The sequence below is a fragment of the Suricata suricatta genome, chromosome 7, assembly GCF_006229205.1.
Source record: "Suricata suricatta isolate VVHF042 chromosome 7, meerkat_22Aug2017_6uvM2_HiC, whole genome shotgun sequence".
In the NCBI taxonomy this organism is placed as follows: domain Eukaryota; kingdom Metazoa; phylum Chordata; class Mammalia; order Carnivora; family Herpestidae; genus Suricata; species Suricata suricatta.
In genome coordinates this window covers 51681794-51702719 of record NC_043706.1, presented here as the reverse complement: position 1 = coordinate 51702719, position 20926 = coordinate 51681794, and the positions used below count along the sequence as shown (strand labels likewise).

General features: G+C 36.5%; 1 protein-coding gene across 3 annotated transcripts in view; it reads left to right on the top strand.

The window, feature by feature from the left end:
• COL21A1 (collagen type XXI alpha 1 chain) overlaps window positions 1-20926 on the top strand; it is a 183771-nt gene that overhangs the window by 36593 nt on the left and 126252 nt on the right. For all 3 annotated transcript variants that reach the window (XM_029945443.1, XM_029945442.1, XM_029945444.1), the window contains exons 2-3: window positions 16026-16151; window positions 19899-20450. In XM_029945443.1, the coding sequence (XP_029801303.1) occupies window positions 16064-16151; window positions 19899-20450 (640 nt within the window). In that variant the 5' untranslated portion in view covers window positions 16026-16063. The remainder of the gene's footprint in view (window positions 1-16025; window positions 16152-19898; window positions 20451-20926) is intronic.

Below are 20926 nucleotides of genomic sequence, written 5' to 3'. Positions count from 1 at the left end.
GGAAATGGATGGACCTTGAGGGTATCATGCTAAGTGAAATAAGTCAGGCAGAGAAGGACAGAAACCATATGTTTGCACTCATAGGTCTAACAGGAGAACAGGAGAAACCTGATGGAGGACCAGAGGGAGGGGAAGAGGGAAAAAGAGTTGGGGAGAGAGAGGGACGCAAAACTTGAGAGACCACTGAATGCTGAAAATGAACTGAGAGTTGAAGGGGAAGGGGGAGGGGGGAAAAGAGGTGGTGGTGATGGAGGAGGGCACTTGTGGGGAAGAGCACTGGGTGTTTTATTGAAACCAATTTGACAATAAACTATTTAAAAAAAAAAGGATATCCTATGTATTCTTCTAAGAGTTTTGAAGTTTTGCTTTATACATTTAGGTTTTTAATCCATTTGTACTTGGCTTTGGTATATGGTATGAATAGGGGTGCAATTTTATCTATAATTTCCACCCCCATATGATTATCAGTTATAGAACATTTATTCAATAGTCCATCTCTTCAGAATTCAGTTGTAATGCTACTTCCCTTTCATAAAAATTTCTTATATGTGGATGAATTTGTTTCTAGGGCCTTTATTGACAGTCACTGTTTTGGACTAGGCTTTTGTCAATACCGAGTCTTTATAAATACTGCAGTTTTAAAGTAAACTTTGATATCTGGTAGTATAAATCTATTCCTTCTTATTTCTCTTTCTCAGAAGATTGGCTACTTTTGGCCTTTCCCCCACTCATTTGATTTTTTTAAAAATCAGCTTGTCAACTTCTACACCCACATTCAAACACAAAATACCTAGGTTTTGATGAGAATTGCATTGAATGTATATATTAACTTGAGGGAAAATCGGTTACCTTGATAATATTAAGTCCTGTCATATGAACGCATTTACTTTCCCAATACTTAGAGCTTTTTGTCCATCAATTATAGTTTTGTTCTAGTCACCCTAGACATGCCATTATTTTTACTGCCATTGTGAGTGTTATCACAGGAAACTCATTTTTAAAATTTTCTGCTGCTAGAGTAAAGGGAATGGTGTTTGATTTTTAAAAATATACTTTTGTATGAAGCATCTTTGTTAAAATCTGTTATTGTTAATTATTTTAATGTAGATTTTTAAATTTAGATATTTTCCCAAGAATATTGATAATTTTATTTCTTTCTCAATATTATACCTTATTTTTGTCATTTTCTTAGATAATGTCTATTACAGTGCTAACCCAATGGGTGATTGCAGCATCCTTGTATTATTTCTGGCTTTATTCAAGGAGAATTCTTCTAACATTTCACCATTAATTAATATGTTTACAAAGGTTTTTGGTTTTATCATACTAAAGATGTTGTCTTTTTACTTTGATATAGTAAATAATATTGTGTATTTCAAGGTAATGAATAGTGTTGAAATTATCAAATGTTTCTTCTGTGTCTATTTCAGTAGTTTGGATGGGTGTGAAATCGTAAAGCCCCAGCCTCTCACTATGGCGGTGGGTGTAGAGCAAATAGAATCTTGAGGACTTTGTTATTTGTTATTAGTTTGTGATCACCAGGGGAAGCACAGAAAACAGCTTTTGCAACACACATGATACTGATTTAGGATAGCTGGGTAGGGTCATTTCTTTAAAAATTTATTTTTTGAAATTATGTTTATTTATTTTTGAGAGGGAGAGAGGCAGAGTATAAGTTGGGGAGTGGCAGAGAGAGAGAGAGAGAGAGAGAGAGAGAGAGAGAGAGAGAGAAAGAAAGAGAGAAAGAGAGAGAATCCGAAGCAGGTTCCAGGCTCTGAGCTGTCAGCACAGAGACCAACGCAGGGCTCAAACCCATGAGTGTGATATCATGACCTGAGCCGAAGTCAGATGCTCAACTGACAGAGCTACCAGGTGCCCCAAGTCATTTCTTGAATAGGGAATAGAAAGAGAATAGCCATTTTTTAGCAGTAGATTTTGAGTTCACTTTATTTGTTGAAATGGAGATGTATGTTGATTGTTTAAAAGTTGATGTTCTGCAGACTTTTGAATATAATTATTTAAAAATGGACTTTTGGGGTACCTGGGTTGCTCGGCCGGTTAAGTGTCTGACTTTGGCTCAGCTCATCATCTTGTGGTTCATGGGTTCTAGCCCCGCATCGGGCTCTCTGCTGTCAGTGCAGGGTCTATTTTGGATCCTCTGTCTACCTTTTTCTCGGCCCCCATGCTCTCAAAAATAAATTTAAAAAAATAGAAATGGACTCCTGAATGCAAGTGTTAAGTATGCCCTAGAGATAAAAATTTGTGATTTGGTGATATCAAAGTGGAAGCTAATGCTGTAGGGGGAGAATGAAGTTCTGCAGTGAGAGTTTGAAGAATTCAAGAAGTAGAGGCTCTGGCTAAACCTCAGGAACCTAAACCCATAAAGGATAATATAGGAAGGACTCTCAGAGAAGTCTGAAAATAAGTCCCTCCTAGGGAACGTGGTGTGCAGGGAGGGTTAGGGGAAAAGTTTCAATAAAAAGAAAAGGCCATCTATATGAACCAAATTCTCGGAGGTTAAGAGAGATGGTTAGAAAAGGCTGACTTAATTTGGCAATTCACTGATGCCTTCAACCGGAGTGCTTGGGTCAGACACTGGATTGCAGTGGGATCTAGCTTTCGCAGGAAGTGAGGGATTGGAGGGAAAACATGAAGACCCCTCTCTCTCTCATGAAGCTTGGCAATGAAGGGAAGGAGAGAAAGGAACATCCAAGTAAAAGAATCAAGGGAAGAATAATCCGTTAAGAATTAGGTGTAAGTTTCCCAGTTGTGAAATTGTCATATGAATGAAGAATACGAGGTTAAACTTTAGTTGAATGTGATTGTGGGATAGTTACTGGATATTGGGAAATGCTGATCAAGATTGTATGACTGGACATTTTGATTTTAGAGTTGATCAGATCTATGTTTGCTTGCCTTTTGGCTCTTACTTGCTGTCTAAAGGCTCGAGATCCCGCAAAAGAAATTCAGATGAAATGAATTCAAAGGCTAGAGCCAATCCTTGTATAGCACTGAGGTCCTTTAAAGAAGGATAAAACCTTTAATAACTGTAAAACATATTTTAAATGTTTAAAATATTTAAAGATAATTTAAATATATTACTATAAAATATAAACACTTTGATGTCTTATTTGGCTTAACAGCCATGTGCCACTAATCAACTGGATCTCTAATTTGGAAAAAAAAAATGGCCTTGACTGTTTGGGATCGGATGTTGGGTCTATTTTGGTTATCATGATTCAGTAAAAGCTATTAAACTCACAGACTCTGCTAGTCTGTAGTAGAGGAAGTTCTTGTCCCTGTTCTTGCTCCAACATTAGAATCAAGACAACCATATTCTAGATTCTGTTTATTCTGGCACAGTGTAATTCATTGGATTTGCTTCCAATTAAAATGATATCTTTGCCAGGTGAAGTTGGCAATGATTAAAGAAATTAAAAAATATGTGTTTAATCTAATGAGATCCTTTCCATGCATTTAGTTATTATTTGAAAATTACTTTACGATAGTATGGATAAATTTTTCAAGTTGCGAGATTTATTTTTATAGTTGAAATTAGCCAAAATTGCCAACTTAAGTTGGGCTGCAACAAATCAGTTCAGGGTTTCCATGGAAACATGATTTCATCCCATCTATGAAAACCCATTTTGTTTTTTCTTCTTTATCATGGAACTTGAATCTCTACAATGTTTTTCCTGTGATTCCTGCTCCAAGAAAAAGAAAACAGGTTTCCAATTAGACAAATATTCACATTTGCCCATTAAAGTTTAACCCCAAGGGACATTTTCATTTAGGGCGATAAACAATGGCCATAGACTACAATCTTTCCTATTTAGTTATGACAATGACTATGTGTTTTTGTTATTTTTGTTTTGTATTTTTAAATACTTTGGCCAACCTCCAGTGACAATTATTCCAAGTTATGTTAAAATTACTTCATACTTCTAATATCCTTGTTATTGAGTGTCTAGCTGATTTAAAAATGTTCAGTGAAAGAGCTGTGACATTCTTGTTCATTTTTATTTTCTCCCCATGCCTACTCCAAAGCCTGACACAAACTGGGTCTCAATAAATGTGTATTGAGTCAGTGATGCCACAAATATTTTGTTGCCTTCTGTGGGCTTAGAATCCTTAAAGGCTCTGTGGAATTCAAAAGACATATATCAGATACTTTCCTGTTTGTGATTGGGGCATCTGGTGAGGGTAAAGGAGGAAACAGAAGAGCTTGCTGCTACTTAACCTCACATAAGCCAGACCTTTGCTATCTCATTTAATCTTTATAATACTCCTCGAAGAGCTGTGATATTATACTGATTTTTCCAGATGAAAAAACTATGGCTCAGCAAGATTTGAGAACTTGTCCAGGGCAGTGATTAGTGACCATGGTTTGAATCCTTGTTTTGCATGGACAACTGCACGTACTAGCTAGGGAGACAGTTCTGCACATAAATCTGTTAGTAAAGTGGTAGATGTAATTCGTTGTGTGGAGTTTAGAGAAGGAAAGGTTATGTGGATGAGAACAATCAGTAATATAAATGAAAGTACTATGTACTACATGATGAACTTCTATACTGTAAATCTCACCACCCCTATGTGTGTTTTTTATCTAGTGAAATACAGTATCTTGACTCAAATTTGTTTATTAAATGTAATTTTTTTAGCAAATCATCTTTTTTTTAAAAGATTATTTTGAGAGAGAGAGAGAGGGAGAGGGAGAGAGATGGGAGAAGGTCAGAGAGAGAGGGAGAGTGAGGGAGAATCCCAAGCAGCTGCCAGTCTTGTCAGCATGGAGCCTGACGTGGAGCTTGAACCACAAACCATGAGATCATGACCTGGGCTGAAACCAAGAGTAAGATGCTTTACCAACTAAGCCAACCAGACACCCTTATGATTTTTCTTTTTAAAGTAGGTTACACAGTGGTGTGATTATACTTTTGCTTAAAAAAAAGGACTTCATATAACTTGATTTTGTTGATTATCATAGATTCACAGACTGACTGGTCAACCTTGTTCTTTTTATGGAAAAGAAAACCAAGTCCTAAGGAGCAGTCCTGGCTATTTTCTTCCTTTTTCTCTTGCTTAAATTCATCTGATATAGCACATTCAGGCCAAGTACAGTCTTGCAAAACCCAGTCTATTTTTTCTTTTTTTTTCTTTTATAGTTTATTGTCAGGTTGGTTTCCATATAACACCCAGTGCCAGTCTAATTTTTCTAAGCCACATAATGCTTGCACTCATTGATTTTTAGCAGATAGATACACATCATTAATGGATAAGAATAGTTCTAGCAATTATTTAGATTATATCACTTTCTCCTGCTTCAGTAAGTATTACAGAAACCTCTTACTGCGGAAACCATGCATTTCACATCCTTGTACGAAACATTCTTAAAGATGACTGAGAACTTTAAGTTAATTATTAAACTGGATGATAATGATGCTTTGTATCTATCCTTTACCTGTTTTTTGGTGCCTTTTCTTGGTGATATTTTGTTTCTTTGTCAATGACTCCAAATTTTACTTTTTTTTCCAGGTCTTCTTTTCTTACTCAAGCCTAATGCTTGTGTCCTAATTTCCTGTCTGACCTTTAGCAGCATTAGTGATCCTTCCCTAGATCCATTATTTCCTTAGAGGTTGCAAAATATGATTTCCCTTATTTTTTAATTTTTTGTTTAGAAAGAGAGAGAGGGAGGGAGGGAGAAAGAATGCACAAGTTAGGGGGAGGGCGGTGGCGGGGGAGAGAGAGAGAGAGTATGAATGAAGGAGAATCTCAAGCAGGCTCCATGCTCAGTGCTGAGCCTCAAGTGGAGCTTGATGCCCCACCCCTGGGATCGCAACTTGAGCCAAAAGTAAGAGTTGGTCGCTCAACTGACTGAGCCATCCAGGTTCCTCGAAGTGTGATTTTCTAATTCTGTTAGTCTTCTGGCATTTATTAATTGTTGCTTCATCAATGGTTTTTATTACCCTGAAGTATCACACGTGTAGGAAAGTAAGAAAATGCTTGATCCTCTTTCTTGCATACTAGCAACCTCCGAAGGTGACCCATGGTGATTTTAGTATTAATCATTATGAACTGATAAGTAGAGCAAATTGTTATGGTTCAATCCAGTGTGATGATTATAATTTTTAACTGTCAGATGCTTTCATTGTTACCGAATAGGAGCCCCTCAATTTAATTCTTTGGTCCTTTTGATCTAATCCCAATAGCTTTTGAGACTTCCTTGTTTTAATGACAAAATTTCTGTCTTTACAGATCTGGAATCTGCTACTTTCCCAAAGAGCCATGGTTCCTGTTAATGGAAAATGGTATTTAGAAACCACAATTGGGATGAATATAAAATGTTCATTTCCACCTATTTCCTTTACCCTGACATCTCTTTTGTTTATACCATTTATTTTGTACTTATTATCCATATTGCTATTTAACTTTGCACATGGTTATGTTTTATTTTCTACGTAGGCAGACAGTAGACATGCAGGACTAGAACTCACACCTCATGACTTGTTATCCAACATTCTTTTTGGTGTGCCACGGATGAATTGGAAGATTAAGTAGCTGGAAAACAACATGACCAGAGTTAGATGTTGAAAAAATTTCTTACCTATCTCTTTGGGAATTGATGTCTTGACTTTTCTAATACTTTGTTTTAAAAACTAGAGGTGAATTAAGAAAATAATAAAAATTATGCTAATATATATTAATATAAGAGGAATTATATTTAGGAATAGAAAAAAGGACTACATTTTAAGCATAGCTTAAATTACGAACAGAATCCCATGGCCTGATTTTAGTAGATTTGCTGCATAGGCAGGTAAAATACACTGTGCTGTGTGATCCTTGGCTGGCTTTTACTGGTTTCAGTTTGAATGACTGCACAGATATGTATATTTTGTTGCTTGAGTATTCAGAAACTCCTATGGCCAGATGGGATTTTAAACCACTCCGCCAAATTACAGACAACCAAGGTACTACACTTCACTTTGTCTTGTGCAGTTTAATGGATACTATGTAATGTACAAGTGAATCAAGAAATTAGTCACCCACTCTGGAGCAGGAAAGTAAACTCTGCAAGGTATAACGTAATAATATCTTTGACTCTCTTAGTCTTCCTATGAAATGGAGATTTATAATTGCCTGTTTGCCTACCACACTAGATTGTTGTTTAGAGAAACACAACCAATGTCATTTGTTTAGATACCCACAAATTGTTGTACACAATCAAGGTGGCCTTGATTATATATTTTGGGGGGCTTGCTTAGATCTATTAAATGGCAAATACTATATCCATAGTTTCTGTTGTTTTAATGATAACTCAAACAGACCAAACTCTACATACATCTATACATATATAGGTGAATTATTTCTTAATTTGTTTTCTGGTTTACCATGATTTTGCCTTTTTAAATTCTGTCTCACTTAATGCTTCCTTCTATCATAATGTTAGAAATCTAGAACACAATAGATGTGTGTGTGTATGTGTGCATGAAAGTGTGAGGACTGCCATTTGTTTCTCCACCTTTTCCTGTTTTACAACGTAGTTTAAAGGCAGAGCCTATAAATAAGCATGAGTGTTAGTGTCTCAGGAGGGACTATTTTTAATATTCAGTTTTATATGAGGGTTTTACAGCCAAGCACAGCAACCAGATTTTGAGATGGCATCTTTCCTGACAGTCCTTTATTTTGAAAGCTTGTATTACATTCCCGATATCTCCTCCTGCTGATTCCCATGCCTTTACCACTGACCCACTGAAAGAGACATTAACGTCAAGGAGACGAGACACGGAATTTGCTTTCATTTTTATCCACTGTTCTCACAAATTTGCTCACAAGTAGCTATTTTGATTTTAATAAAGTATTAGAGACTGTGAGAGTGAAATGTGATACAACACAGAGGATAAATGAATGGAAGAGAAATGAAAAGTAAAAAAGGATAATAATTGATCAGTTGATCTCTGTCTTGCTTTCTCTGAGAATCAAGTGTTAAACTTTACCGAGCTCTTGGGGTGCCTGGGTGACTCAGTCAGGTAAGCATCCAACTCTTGATTTTCTCTCAGGTCATGCTCTCAAGGTTCGTGAGTTCAAGCCTTGCGTTGGGCTCTGTGCTGACAGCGTGGAGCCTGTTTGGGATTTTCTGTCTCTCCCCCTCTCTCTCTCTCTGCCCCCTCCCCAACCTGTGTGCACACATATGTTTGCTCTCTCTCTCTCTCTCTCTCTCAAAAAAAAAAAAATTTAAGAGCTCTTTGATTTGGGATGTGGGATAATATACTAAATGTGAGAAAACCTGATCATGATGCACTTATTCTTAAAACCCTCCATTTGGGGAAGACAGTCCTAAATTTAACATACTGCATGTAGTCCTTGGTACTTCTTTTTAGCTCCGGCGTTTTTTTCTCTTGCTCTTACACTCATGCTTCACTGACCTTTGTTCTGTTCATAGAACAAACTTCTCCATCCACAAAAGGGAAGGCTTATCCTCAGTTCCAGGCAAGGATGGCTTCTTAACATTAGTCAGCTGTCAGCTCAAATGGCTTCCTTTTTGAGGCCTGCTTGGACTTTTACATCTACAAGAGCCCTCCCTCCCTGGCCCCAGGTTTTACGTTGCTATTTGTATTTCTTCATAGCACTTACCATTATGTGAAATTATCTCACTCATTTCTTTATCCTCTGGAACAAGAATTGCATGAAAGCAGATTCCTAATCTAGGTTGGTCACTTCTGAATTCCCAGAACCTTAAAAAGTATCTGTCACATGATAGGCACTTGATAAGTATGTGTTGTTGAATGGAAACAGTCAAGAGTTCTGGTTGAGAGAACCTGAGTTTAAGTGTTGGGTCTGCTGTTTATAGAGCTCATGTGACAGGCAAAGCCATTGTACCTGAGCAAGCCTTATTTTCTTTAACACTTCCCAAGATTAGATGAAGTGATGTAGCTTCAACCATTGTAAAGCTATATATTTTCATTATCACAATAATGTGAGGTCAGAGAATATGGATCATTATTTCTGTAGTTCAAAGGAAGATTATAGATCATCAATTTTGTTTTATTTTTCAACATTATAGGAAAGATATTAAGTTACAGTTAGTGGCAGTGTTAAATCTATACCCTGGATTGCCTGATATGCATTTAGCCTACTGTATATCCACATCAACAGATGAACTCAGTTTAAATTCCTACATTCTGCTGAAAGTAATTCCTTCTTTTCCATTATCCATTAAGATTTATTCATATAGTATTAAAAGGTTGAATTTTTCCAAGACAGGATTTTCCATGTGTAAGGGTGGCATGTGAGGTACTCTTTGAGTAGCAAATTTTGAGATATTTTTGCTTGTAGAGATTCTCTGAGTAATACTTGCCAACTTGGGGTTGCTAACTTCTCTACCAGGGGAATAGGAACCATAGGAGTTTAGCAATTTTTTCCTTGTGTATCATTTTTGCATTACCTTACATCAGAATTTCTAGAACTTTGGTATACGGTAGCATATGGATATGGGACACTATTCTTAGTGTTTGTTTCCTTGCTCTTCCATCTGAAGCCATTGGGTAGGGTTAGGGCATCCATATGCTTAAACCCCCAAGGTGATCAGAGTAAATGCTAAAATGGGTTATGCCTCAGTTTATATGCATTGCACTTAAGCATATATATGTACAATGAAATAGTTATAAAGCATATTTATGAAACATTCCAGTTATGTTTGTTATGTTTCAAAGGCTAAATAATATGACCATAACATGTATTTAATGCCCTTTTCATATCACCTACTCTAATAGCTGTCTATCTAAAATTTAATAAAATTAGACAATTAACTTTAGTCCAAGAATTCTGAAGGAATTAGATACGACACAAATATAGTGAGGATGATTTTGGTAGAGGACCAGAATAACTAAACTTTGAGGCTTTTGGGAAGCAAGCCAGTCAATATTTATTAGCACATCTTATTATCATAAAACAGGATATCCTGGTGACAACTCACCAAAAATGCCTCTCATTGACATTTTTTGACTTTTATAGCTCCTTGTCCAAAGGGGCCAGCATAATTTGAAAAATAACAGCAATGATATTGGATTGTTTGTCATTGAAGTATAATCTTCATACAACAAATTATATAATTATCAAGCCATAAGTTTAATGGGCTTAGATAAATTTATATACCTGAATATCATCTCTGCAAATGTAGATGTTTCTATGATCCAGCCAGTTTACTTATGCCACTTTTCAATTCTTTTTTTTAAGTGTTTTTATTTACTTATTTTTGAGAGAGAGAGAGAGAGCGCGAGTGAGTACGGGCGGGCAAGAGGGAGCGACAAGCGACAAAGAGAATTCCAAGACTGCTCAGGCCTCGATCTTACAAACTGTGAGATCATGACCTGAGCCGAAATGAAAAGTCAGACACTTAACTGACTGAGCTGACCAGGAGGCCCTCCAGTTGAAATCTTTCATCTAAGGCAATGTTTCCTGATTTCTAGCACCATAGATTGGTTTTGTGATTTAGGACTTCATATAACTAGAATCATGCTCTATGTATTCTTTCATTAAATAGAACAAATCTAAAATTTGTTCATGTGCTGGATAGAACAGTAGTTCACGTTTTTGTTGTTGCTTTGTGTTATTTCATTATGTGAATAAGCTGCACAGCTTGTTTATTCTCATGTTGGTAGTATTGGAGTTACTTTTAGTTTGGGACTGTTATGATTAAAACTACTATAAACATCATTACAGTTTTTTTATAGGCACATGTTATGATTTCTTTAGGTCATATACCTAGTGGAGAAATTGCTGGTCATAGTTTAACTTTTCTAAGAGATTGAACCTAACAGTTCTTTGAAGTGGTTATTTCATTTTCCACTCTCACCAATAATGTATGAGTTCCAGTTTTTCCACAGAGTCTCAAAAAACATTTGATACTGTCCATTTCTAAATTTTTGCCATTTTAGTGAGTGTGAAATGTTACCTTATTGTGGTTTTAACAATTGATTTCTCTGATGACGAATGATAAGTGCTGCTTAATGTCTTTATTGGCCATTTCTGTATCTCTCTATGTAATATGTCTGTTCAAGACTTTTACCCATTTAAAAAATTGGATTGTTTTCTTTTTTTTTTGTTTTTTATGTTTATTTTTGAGAGGCAGAGCTCAGGGGAGGGGCAAAAACTGAGGGAGACAGAGGATCCAAAGCAGGCTCTGTGCTGTCAGCACGGGGCCCAATGTGTTGTCAGCACAGGGGCTCGAACTCAAAACTGTGCAATCATGACTTGACCTGAAATCAGATTCTTAACCAGCTGAGCCACACAAGCACCCTGGATTGTTTTCCCTTTTATGATTTTTGATTTTTAGGAGTTTTATTTTTTTTACAACAAGTTATTTTATTTTTAAAAATATTTTTATTCTTATTTTGTTGAACTATGTTTGACATAAATATCCTGTTAGGTTTAGGTACATATCACAGTGATTCAATATTGTACATTACAAAATGATCCTCACAATAAGTGTAGTTGCCCTCTGTCACCGTACACAGCTATTACTGCGTTATTGACTATGTTCCCCATAATGTTACATCCTCATGACCTATTTTATAAATGCAAGTTGCATCTCTTAATCCTCTTCTGCTGTTTTACCCACCCTTCAACCCCACCCCTGTCCGATGGTCAGCAGTTTGTTTCTTGTGTCTCTGAGTCTGTTTCTGTTTTCTTAATTTATTTCTTATATTCCACATATGAGTGAAATCATACAGTATTTTTATTTTTCTGACTGACTTATTTCACTTAGTGTCATACCCTATAGGTTCATCTAAGTCATCACAGATGGCAAGATTTTATTTTATTTTTTATGGCTGAGTAATACTGTAGGAGTTTAAAAAGTATATATATTCTGGATATGGGTCACTTTTCTTGAGTATTTTATTGTGAATATTGGCTTATATTCTTAATGGTGTTTTTTGAGGAATGGAAATGTTTATTTTGGTGAAATCTAATGTATCCATTTAAAAAAATGCTAGGGGTTTTTGTGTCCTAAGAAAATTTGCCTAATCCTGTGGTCATGAAGATATCTTCTTAAATTTTCTTTAAGAAGTTTTATAGTTTTAGCGTTTACATTTAGGTCTATGCTTTATTTAATTTTTGTATACAGAATGAGATGGGTTCAAGGTTCATTTTATTGTGTTTATCCAGTTAATCCAGAAACATTTATTGAAAAGACTTTCTTATTCAATTATCTTGACACTTATATCAAAAATGCATTGACCATATAAGTGTGGGTCTATTTTTGACCTATACTGGGTTCCATTCTGTATGGTTATCCTAACAGCATACTTTCTTGATTATTGGAGCTGCTTATGGTAAGTCAGAATCAGTTAGTGTAAATTCTCCAATTTTGCTCTTCTTAGATTTAAAAAACTTTTTAAAATGTTTATTTATTTTTGAGAGACAGAGAGAGCAGCATGAGCAGGGGAGGTACAGAGAGAGAGGGAAATACAGAATCCAAAGCAGGCTCCAGGCTCTGAGCTAGCTGTCAGCACAGAGCCTGATGCGGGGCTCGAACCCACGAACCATGCGATCATGACCTGAGCTGAAGCCGGCCGCTTAATCGACTGAGCCACCCAGGCACCCCTTCATAGATTTTTTTTTTTAACATTTATTCATTTTTGAGAGACTGAGACAGAGAGTGAGAGGGGGAGGGGCAGAAAGTGAGGGAGACAGAGAATCTGAAGCAGGTTTCAGGCTCTGAGCTGTCAGCACAGAACCTGATGCGGGGCTCAAACTCACTGACTGTGAGATCATGACCTGAGCCGAAGTTGGACGTTTAACTGACCGAGCCATCCAGGGGCCCCCATTTTCATTTCATATAATTTTTAGAATAAGTTTGTCACTTTCTTTTAAAAATATGCTGGAATTTTGATTGGGATTGTGTTGAATTTATAGGTCAGTTCAAGAAGGATAGACACATAACCAATACTGATGATGGATGTAGGTCTTTATTTGCTTTCTTTAATTGCTCTCAACAATGTTTTTTATGTTTTAGTAGAGAGATCTTTCACATTTTTCATTAGGTTTAAGATGCTTTTGATGCTACTAAATAGAATGTTATATCCCGCCCCCCACCCCAGTTTTACTGCTAGTATATAGATAAACTTTAAAAATCCCCCTACCCTTGTTTCCTGTGGCCTTGGCAAATTGACATATTCTAATGTTTTGATAGGATTTCAAAGTTTTCTATGTAAAAAGCATGTCTATAAATACAGTTTTATTTCTTTCTGCATAGGCTTTATGTCTTTTTCTTTCATTTTGAATATGGTGGTGGCTAGGACTTTCTGTACATTTTTGAATAGAAATGTATTCACATTTTGAATAGAAGTGAAAATAATGTATGTTCTGCTGCTGTTAGGTGTTCTATAAATGTCAACTAGGTGAAGCTGTTTGATATTTTTGAAACCTTTTGCACAATTAATTGTTTTTGTTGTCTAATTCAATGATTCCTCAAATGTGGACATTAAAATGTCACATTTTTCTTTGAATTTCTTTTTTTTTGTCTTTTTCCCCAATATTGTTTCATGTATTCTGGAGATTTATTATTAGATGTCTATACATTTAGAATTTTTATATCTCTCTGATCTTCCAATTCTATTACTGTGAAATTCCCATCCTAAATTCTAATTGTTGTCCTTCCGTATGCAATGTCTTTTTTCTCTGGTGAGTTTTAAGAATTTTCTCTTTTATTTTGTTGCTATTTGAGTATGATATGCCTAGTCATGACTATTTACCTTGCTTGGGGTTTGTTGAACTTCTTTGATCTGATGGTTGGTAGCTTTTGTCAATTTAGAAAATTTTGGGCTGTTATATTTTCAAATATTTCAAGTAATCACTTTCTCCTTTCCATTTGAAAAGCTAATTACTTGTATGCTAAATCAAGATCACTTGATACTGTTCCATAGATGCTCTGTTCTTTTTATCACTCTCTCTGAGCCCCCTTTTGGGTTTCATTTTGGATAATTTCTATTGACATACCTTCAGGGTTACTGATTGTTTTCTTTGATGTATACAGGTAAGTCCATTGTATGAATTATTAAAAGTTTTTAAATTTTATCTATTTTTGAGAGAGAGCATCGCTTCTCGGCCTTTTGGCTAAGATCAAGTGTATTTTTGAGAGAGAGAGAAAGAGGGACAGAGCACGAGCAGGGGAGGGCAGAGAGAGAGAGGGAGACACAGAATCTGAAGTAGGATCCAGATTCCAAGCTGTCAGCACAGAGCCCGATGCAGGGCTCGAGCTCACAAAATGTGAGATCCTGACCTAAGCCAAAGTTGGCCATTTAACTGACTGAGCCATCCAGGTGTCTCTGAATTATTTTTTGATATATATTTCATGGCAATCATTTCAGTTTGTATCTTTTTTTTTAAAGTTTCCATCTGTTATTCTGAAATTTCCCATATTTTTGCCCATTGTTGCCCATCTTACCCATTAGATCCTTTAACATATTTATGATAGCCATTTGACATCATCTCTGGATGGGCTTATACTGAGTATTTTAATCCTGATCAGAAATCAGATTATTCTTGCTTCTTCTCATGCCTTGGGTGACCCTTGGGAAATTTATTTCAGCTTGTCAGTATGATTTATTTTTTAAAGCTGATTTATTTTGAGAGAGAGAGTGTGAGAGCGAGAGCGAGTGAGCAAGCAGGATAGTGGAAGAAATCCAAGCAGACTCTGCACTGTCAGCACAGAGCTGCACATGGGGCTGGAACCTAGGAACTGTGAGATCATGACCTGAGCTGAAGTTAGACACTTAACTGACAGAGCCACCCAGGTGCCCCAGCTTTCTGCTTTTTGAGTTCTCTTTCCACTGTAGTAAAGGACTGGAATGCCTTGGAGGGATTTCTCTTGAGTCCTGTTGCTTCTCCTCCAGCCTTCAGGATGCCAAAGATTTGTATTTGAGGAATTCCTGGATACTGAACAGGGAGAGGAAGGTAGATCTCTCTTGCTGTTCTGTGTTGCTCTCAACTCTCTCTGTGTTACTTGTCTGCTCCATCTCCTCTGTTAAGACTCATGGGGAAGAGTTGCTGAGTAGGAGCATATTCGCTCTGTAGCTGAGACCCTTTCTGCTAGGGACAAACTCAGCCCCGAATCTCTTCTGTCTTATAAAGGATTGCTAAATTTTGGAATTTTACTCATTTAGGTTTCTTTAAATCCTGTCTTTCCCACTGGGTTTAAAAGACTGTAGTTTTGTAATTTATCTGGCGTTGGTGGGAATGATAGTGTCTTGTAACTTTCTACATTCTAACCAGAAGTGAAGTCCTTGGACTAACTTAGAAGACATATTGAAGTCATAACTGAGTGCTTATGAATCAAATAAAATAGCGCTTAATGCTAAAAAAAAATTTTAAATCCTGTTACTCACTTTATTATATAAATATTTTTACCAGATGCCCTTTAAGTGTTTCTTAAATGCAAATCCATTTTTAAAAGAAAAAATGTTTGCTCCCATTGAGATAATACAAAGAATGTGATAAGGCTCTACAGACTCTGCTGGAAGGAGGAATTCTAGTAAATATTTTAAGCAAAGCCCAAAGTTTTAGAAAAGTTTATACTTTCCCAAGATAATTATGAATTAAAAGGCTTATGGTTTCCTCAGCTCCTAATCATTGTCCTTTTGCATTAACATAATTAAAATATGGCTATTTTGGGGGCTCCTGGGTGGCTTGGTGGTGGTGTCTAACTTCAGCTCAGGTCATGATCTCTTAGTTCACAAGTTCAAGCCCCACATCGTATTCTGTGCTGACAGCTTGGAGCATGGAGCCTGCTTCAGATTCTATGTCTCCCTCTCTCTCCTGCTCATGTTCTCTCTCTCTCTCTCTCTCTCAAAAATTGCATTAAAATACATTTAAAAATGTGGCTATTTTGGACATGTAAATTATCCTAATGTTAGTAAAAACTGTATTCCAACTGGATACTACGGTGAAAAAATTTAAACTTATAAAAATGATTATTTGTCTTTATTTTTCTCATATATTTAACTTTTTTTCTCCTCTTTTCTTTTTAGGAATCCTAAAACCAAAATATTAGAACGAAAGCAGAAACATGGCTCACCATATTACATGTCTTTGGATCGTTTGGGTCCTGCTTCTTCAGAATTGTGTATTAGCTGAAGATGGGGAAATAAGATCAAGTAAGAGCGATCCGCATTTTTGTTATCAACAAATTGATTGTAGAAATCCAATTAGGAAACTTAAGCAATTCTTTTAAGACCTTATTCTTATTGTCTTTGATGCTGTAATGCCCTAAAATAACATGAATTGCTGTGTTACATATTAACGAGAGGAAAAGCTTCTATCCGAGGTACTTTTGAAAAAATTCTGTGGTAATTGTTTATTTTACCCATCAGGCTTTGGAATGAATGATCTCCTGTTGAGTTCATTCTCAGCCATTTATGAGGTTAGTGATGTGAAGATAGAGAACCTGCCTCATGGGAGGGTTACCAGGACCGTCCTATGAAGTTATCTTACAGAGATCAGGAGATAATCCATGTAAGCAGGATAAGGTATGTTAATGGCTTAGCGCAGTGACAAATGAGTAAATGGTGACTATTATTCTGATTGCCTGTAGGAAAGCTTACATTAGAGGAGGAGGGTTCTATTAATTGCTTTTCTGCTCCCCAGGCATTACTTACAGAGATCATGCTTTTTTTTGGTTTTAAGTTTGATCATAACCATGTTTGAAAACTCATAAACACCCTACTATAAATTAATGCTGGTTTCTATAACACCTAAATCATATGGTTTGACAACTTAATTCACCTTGCTAAAAACTTATTGAAACAATAATAAATTTAATGTCTGTATAACACTTTTATAGTTTAATCCACCCAAGCACTGTACAAAGTAGATACGCTTTCTTTTTTTGGGTGGGAAAAGAGATTCAAAAAAATGTAAGGAGCTTACCTAATGTCACACAGCTGATTAAGTGCCATAACTAGTATTTGAACTATACTTTTGATCTTCAGTCCTTTTTTTTTTTTCTTTTCTGTGCACTGGTAATTCATCTCTCTAAGGAAGAGGTCTCTTGGCGTGGTATTTTGTCTAGCTTGCTTAAATGGCAATACTTGCTTTTGTACCCATGCTCTTGGCTCACCTTGCAGTTGTGAAATGTATGCTCCATGGCTCTGGAAAGGGGTAGGAAGGGCCAAGAACAACCCGGTAAGAGTTTATAAACACTGAATCTAGTGGCACACAAACTCTGGCAGGTCTAGACAATGAGACTCATAGTACTGAGGAAGGACAACTCTAAAGAACTCTGCAAACATAACTTGCCTGTGCTTTTCTGTCTCCAACAAAAGCAGATGTCTGTAATCCCAGGCCAGTTCCAAAACACCCCAGAAGAACTGCATTCCCTTGGGTTAGAAAATTCGCCTCTGGGGCAGAATTCCACTTCTGCTGGCCCTGGCCTAAACCCTTGCTGTGGTCACCATGGCAGAGGATGTTGGGATAGTGTCCCTCAGGCTCTTTTGGACTTCCCCACCACCTTAAGAGTGACATTGTAATCATGGTTACACTTCTAACTCTATGTTTTGGCATTTAAAGAAATTCTTTGTGGGGAGAGGTAACTTCGTGATTGCATGTTCACCTGACAATAGTGTTTGTTTTTGTGGGTTACTGTGATGGGTGAATTAATTTTAAAATTGAAACATCTACCTGTGAGCCTTGCCATCCAGATATGAAAGAAGAGACTCAGATGAGGAAAAGAATGGAAAGGAACGCAGAGAGAGAGAGAGACAGAGAGACAGAGATAGAGACACAAAGACAGAGAGACAGAGAAAGAGATTGATTGATGTTACTCATAAGGAGATGAAAACATACAAATACCAATTGTCAGTAAACCTTTTTTTTTTCCTTCAGGACCATCCTTTGCAATTGTGATATCTCATTTGCAATGTCTATGAAAAATAAACCATTATAATTTTAAATTGGCCATCTGATCACTACTTAAGGGAGACCATTAATTTGAGTAAAAACACAAGACTTCTGACAGAATTTGTTGTCATATTACCTTGACTCATTTCATTCTTTTCCAAGTTACCATCTCCAGGGGCATGTGATCTTTATCGTATGGGCCATAAACAGTAGTATTTTTGCAGCTTTGAGTACAGAAGTGAGAGAAAGAGAAAGCATCGCTGTTCCTGTTCCTTTCAGCATACTCTCTTGCCGTTTGAAACTATTGGAATTTTTCAAACGAACCAGTTTGCCTTTTGGGCTGTGTTTGGCTCTTAACTCTGGACCTTGGCAATTGCTGTTCCCTCTGATTAGGTGCTCCTCTTCACCTAGCTAAAGCTCTCCTTTCAGATCTCAGGCTCCCAGTCAGCTTTCCCACAAAATCGACCCTGATTTTCCACAGCTCAGTTGCTTCCCCCTCTTAAATGTTCTAGTAATACTTTGTACTTTACCTAACCAGCCAGTTGTCAGTCTTACTAGACTTTGATATTTATTCGAGATACCTTATGTATCTTTGAAGCTGGTAATAGCAAGCTATCAAGCACAGAGTAGATATTCGATATACATAGACTGAAAGAATGAAATAGGGTTGGAGGCATGTTATACAGTGTAGAAAAGACAATTAAGATTCTTTTCCCCACAAGTGCTTAGAACTTGTCTAGGTGTAACTTATACCAAAGATAGTGTTTTATTTTCCTCATTATAAATGTAGGATGTGCTGATCACATGTGTTTCCTGGCATCTTGAAACAAGAATCCATATCTCTCTGGCGAAAGAAATAGCTTTATACTCTTGAACATAGATTCATTTAGCACAAGTGTATTTCTGGCTGGAGGTGAGATATTGGACTTGGATTGGTAATGTCAGTTCATTAAGCTTTTATCAGCTATATCAAAGAATATGGATCTTTATTGGCTAGTTGAATCCTGAAGTTGGCAGAAAGTTTTTTTTTTAATTTCTTTCCCTTATTCATTGGTTTATTATATTTTTTAAATACTTCAGGCATGAAATGAACCATATTTCATTGATAACTTAAAAGAATGCTACTAGTGTATAGTTGAAAATAATTTATTTGCTTATTTTTGTGTTTTCATTTACAGAGTGGGGAAACAGAATAAAATGGTGCTTTATGGTAATACCTGTCCCTACAAAGAGATATCTAGAGATTATGTCATATACAGCATGTCTTTTTTATTCCCTACTCTGAAAACTCAGTCATTAATACTTTGCATGGACTTCAAGTATACTGTAGTATAGAGGTGGAATTTAAGGAAAGGTATGCTTAATACCTGTGTTGTAGCTTATGGGCAAGTAATAAATTATATCATTTATCTTGAATGTATCATAGATAATCTGCTATATAATGATTGCCACTTCAGATAGCTGTGAAATTAGGTGATTAACTAGTTGTTACTTAACCTTCTAATTTCTGTATAAGTCTAATTACATGAAATAGAAGTTGGGGTTTTGATTTTTTACTTTGCTTTTCTGTTTGGAGTGTCATTGTAACTACTGTATTGTAAATGATGGAAAATAATTGCATATGTTAAAAAAATAAGTTGTGTAAAAAAGTAAAATTGCAAAAACTGAAAAAAAAAATTAAGACAAAAAAATTAAAAAATGTCAACCAAAAGAATAACCCTCATTTAGAAGCAGCTTTCATGAGCTAGGCAGTATATCTGATTTAATCTTCACGTAGCTTCAGTGAACTCTTTACTTTTAAAAAAAAAATTAGCTTTATTGAGGTATTATGGACATAGGAAATTGTAAGCTATTTACAGTGTACGTCCTGGTGATTTGATATACAGGTATGTTGTGAAAGGATCTCCCCACCCCCATCTGGGTCCTTAAAAATCACACAGTAAAAGCCACCCATGCTTTGTTTTGTATACAACAAATGTGCTCTGATGGTTTTCTTCTTCACTTAGGTTGTCGTACTGCTCCGACCGATTTAGTTTTCATCTTAGACGGCTCTTACAGTGTTGGCCCAGAAAACTTTGAAATAGTGAAGAAGTGGCTTGTCAATATCACAAAAAACTTTGACATAGGACCGAAGTTTATTCAGGTTGGAGTGGTCCAGTACAGTGACTACCCTGTACTGGAGATTCCCCTTGGAAGCCACGAATCAGGACAGAACTTGATGGCTGCAGTGGAATCCATACACTACTTGGGTGGAAACACAAGGACCGGAAAGGCCATCCAGTTTGCTCTTGATTACCTTTTTGCCAAGTCCTCACGGTTCCTGACTAAGATAGCAGTAGTACTTACGGATGGTAAATCTCAAGATGAAGTTAAGGATGCCGCAGAAGCAGCAAGAGACAGTAAAATAACATTATTTGCTATTGGCGTTGGCTCAGAAACAGAAGATGCAGAACTTAGAGCTATTGCCAATAAGCCTTCATCTACTTACGTGTTTTATGTGGAAGACTATATTGCAATATCCAAAATAAGGGAAGTGATGAAGCAGAAACTTTGTGAAGGTAAGCCTTAATAGAATTTGGAAACAATTAATAACTGCATTTTCTAACATTTTGGTCTAAGCTGCTTATTTACACCAGTGTAACTATATTTAATGTAAAATTATTATGTTAGGATTGAGGTGAACACTTGGTTTTGTGTTTCATTTATTCTAGATAAATTTTTTTAGATGTAATTACTTTAAAAAATCCTGCAGTTGGAAAAGATCATACTTTGTTATATTTGTTGCATTTTCTTTTCAATTACAACATGTCCGTTTTGGAGATGGTAGAAATAAAGACCCAAAAAGAATATGAAGAGGGGTGCCTGGGTAGCTCAGTCAGTTAAACATCTGATTTCCACTCAGGTCATGGTCTCACAGTTTGTGGGATCAAGCCCCACTTGAGGCTCTGCACTGACAGTGTGGGGCCCGCCTGGAATTCTCTGTCTCTGCCTCTTCCTCAGCTTGCTCGCACCCTCCCGCTTGCTCTCTCTCTCT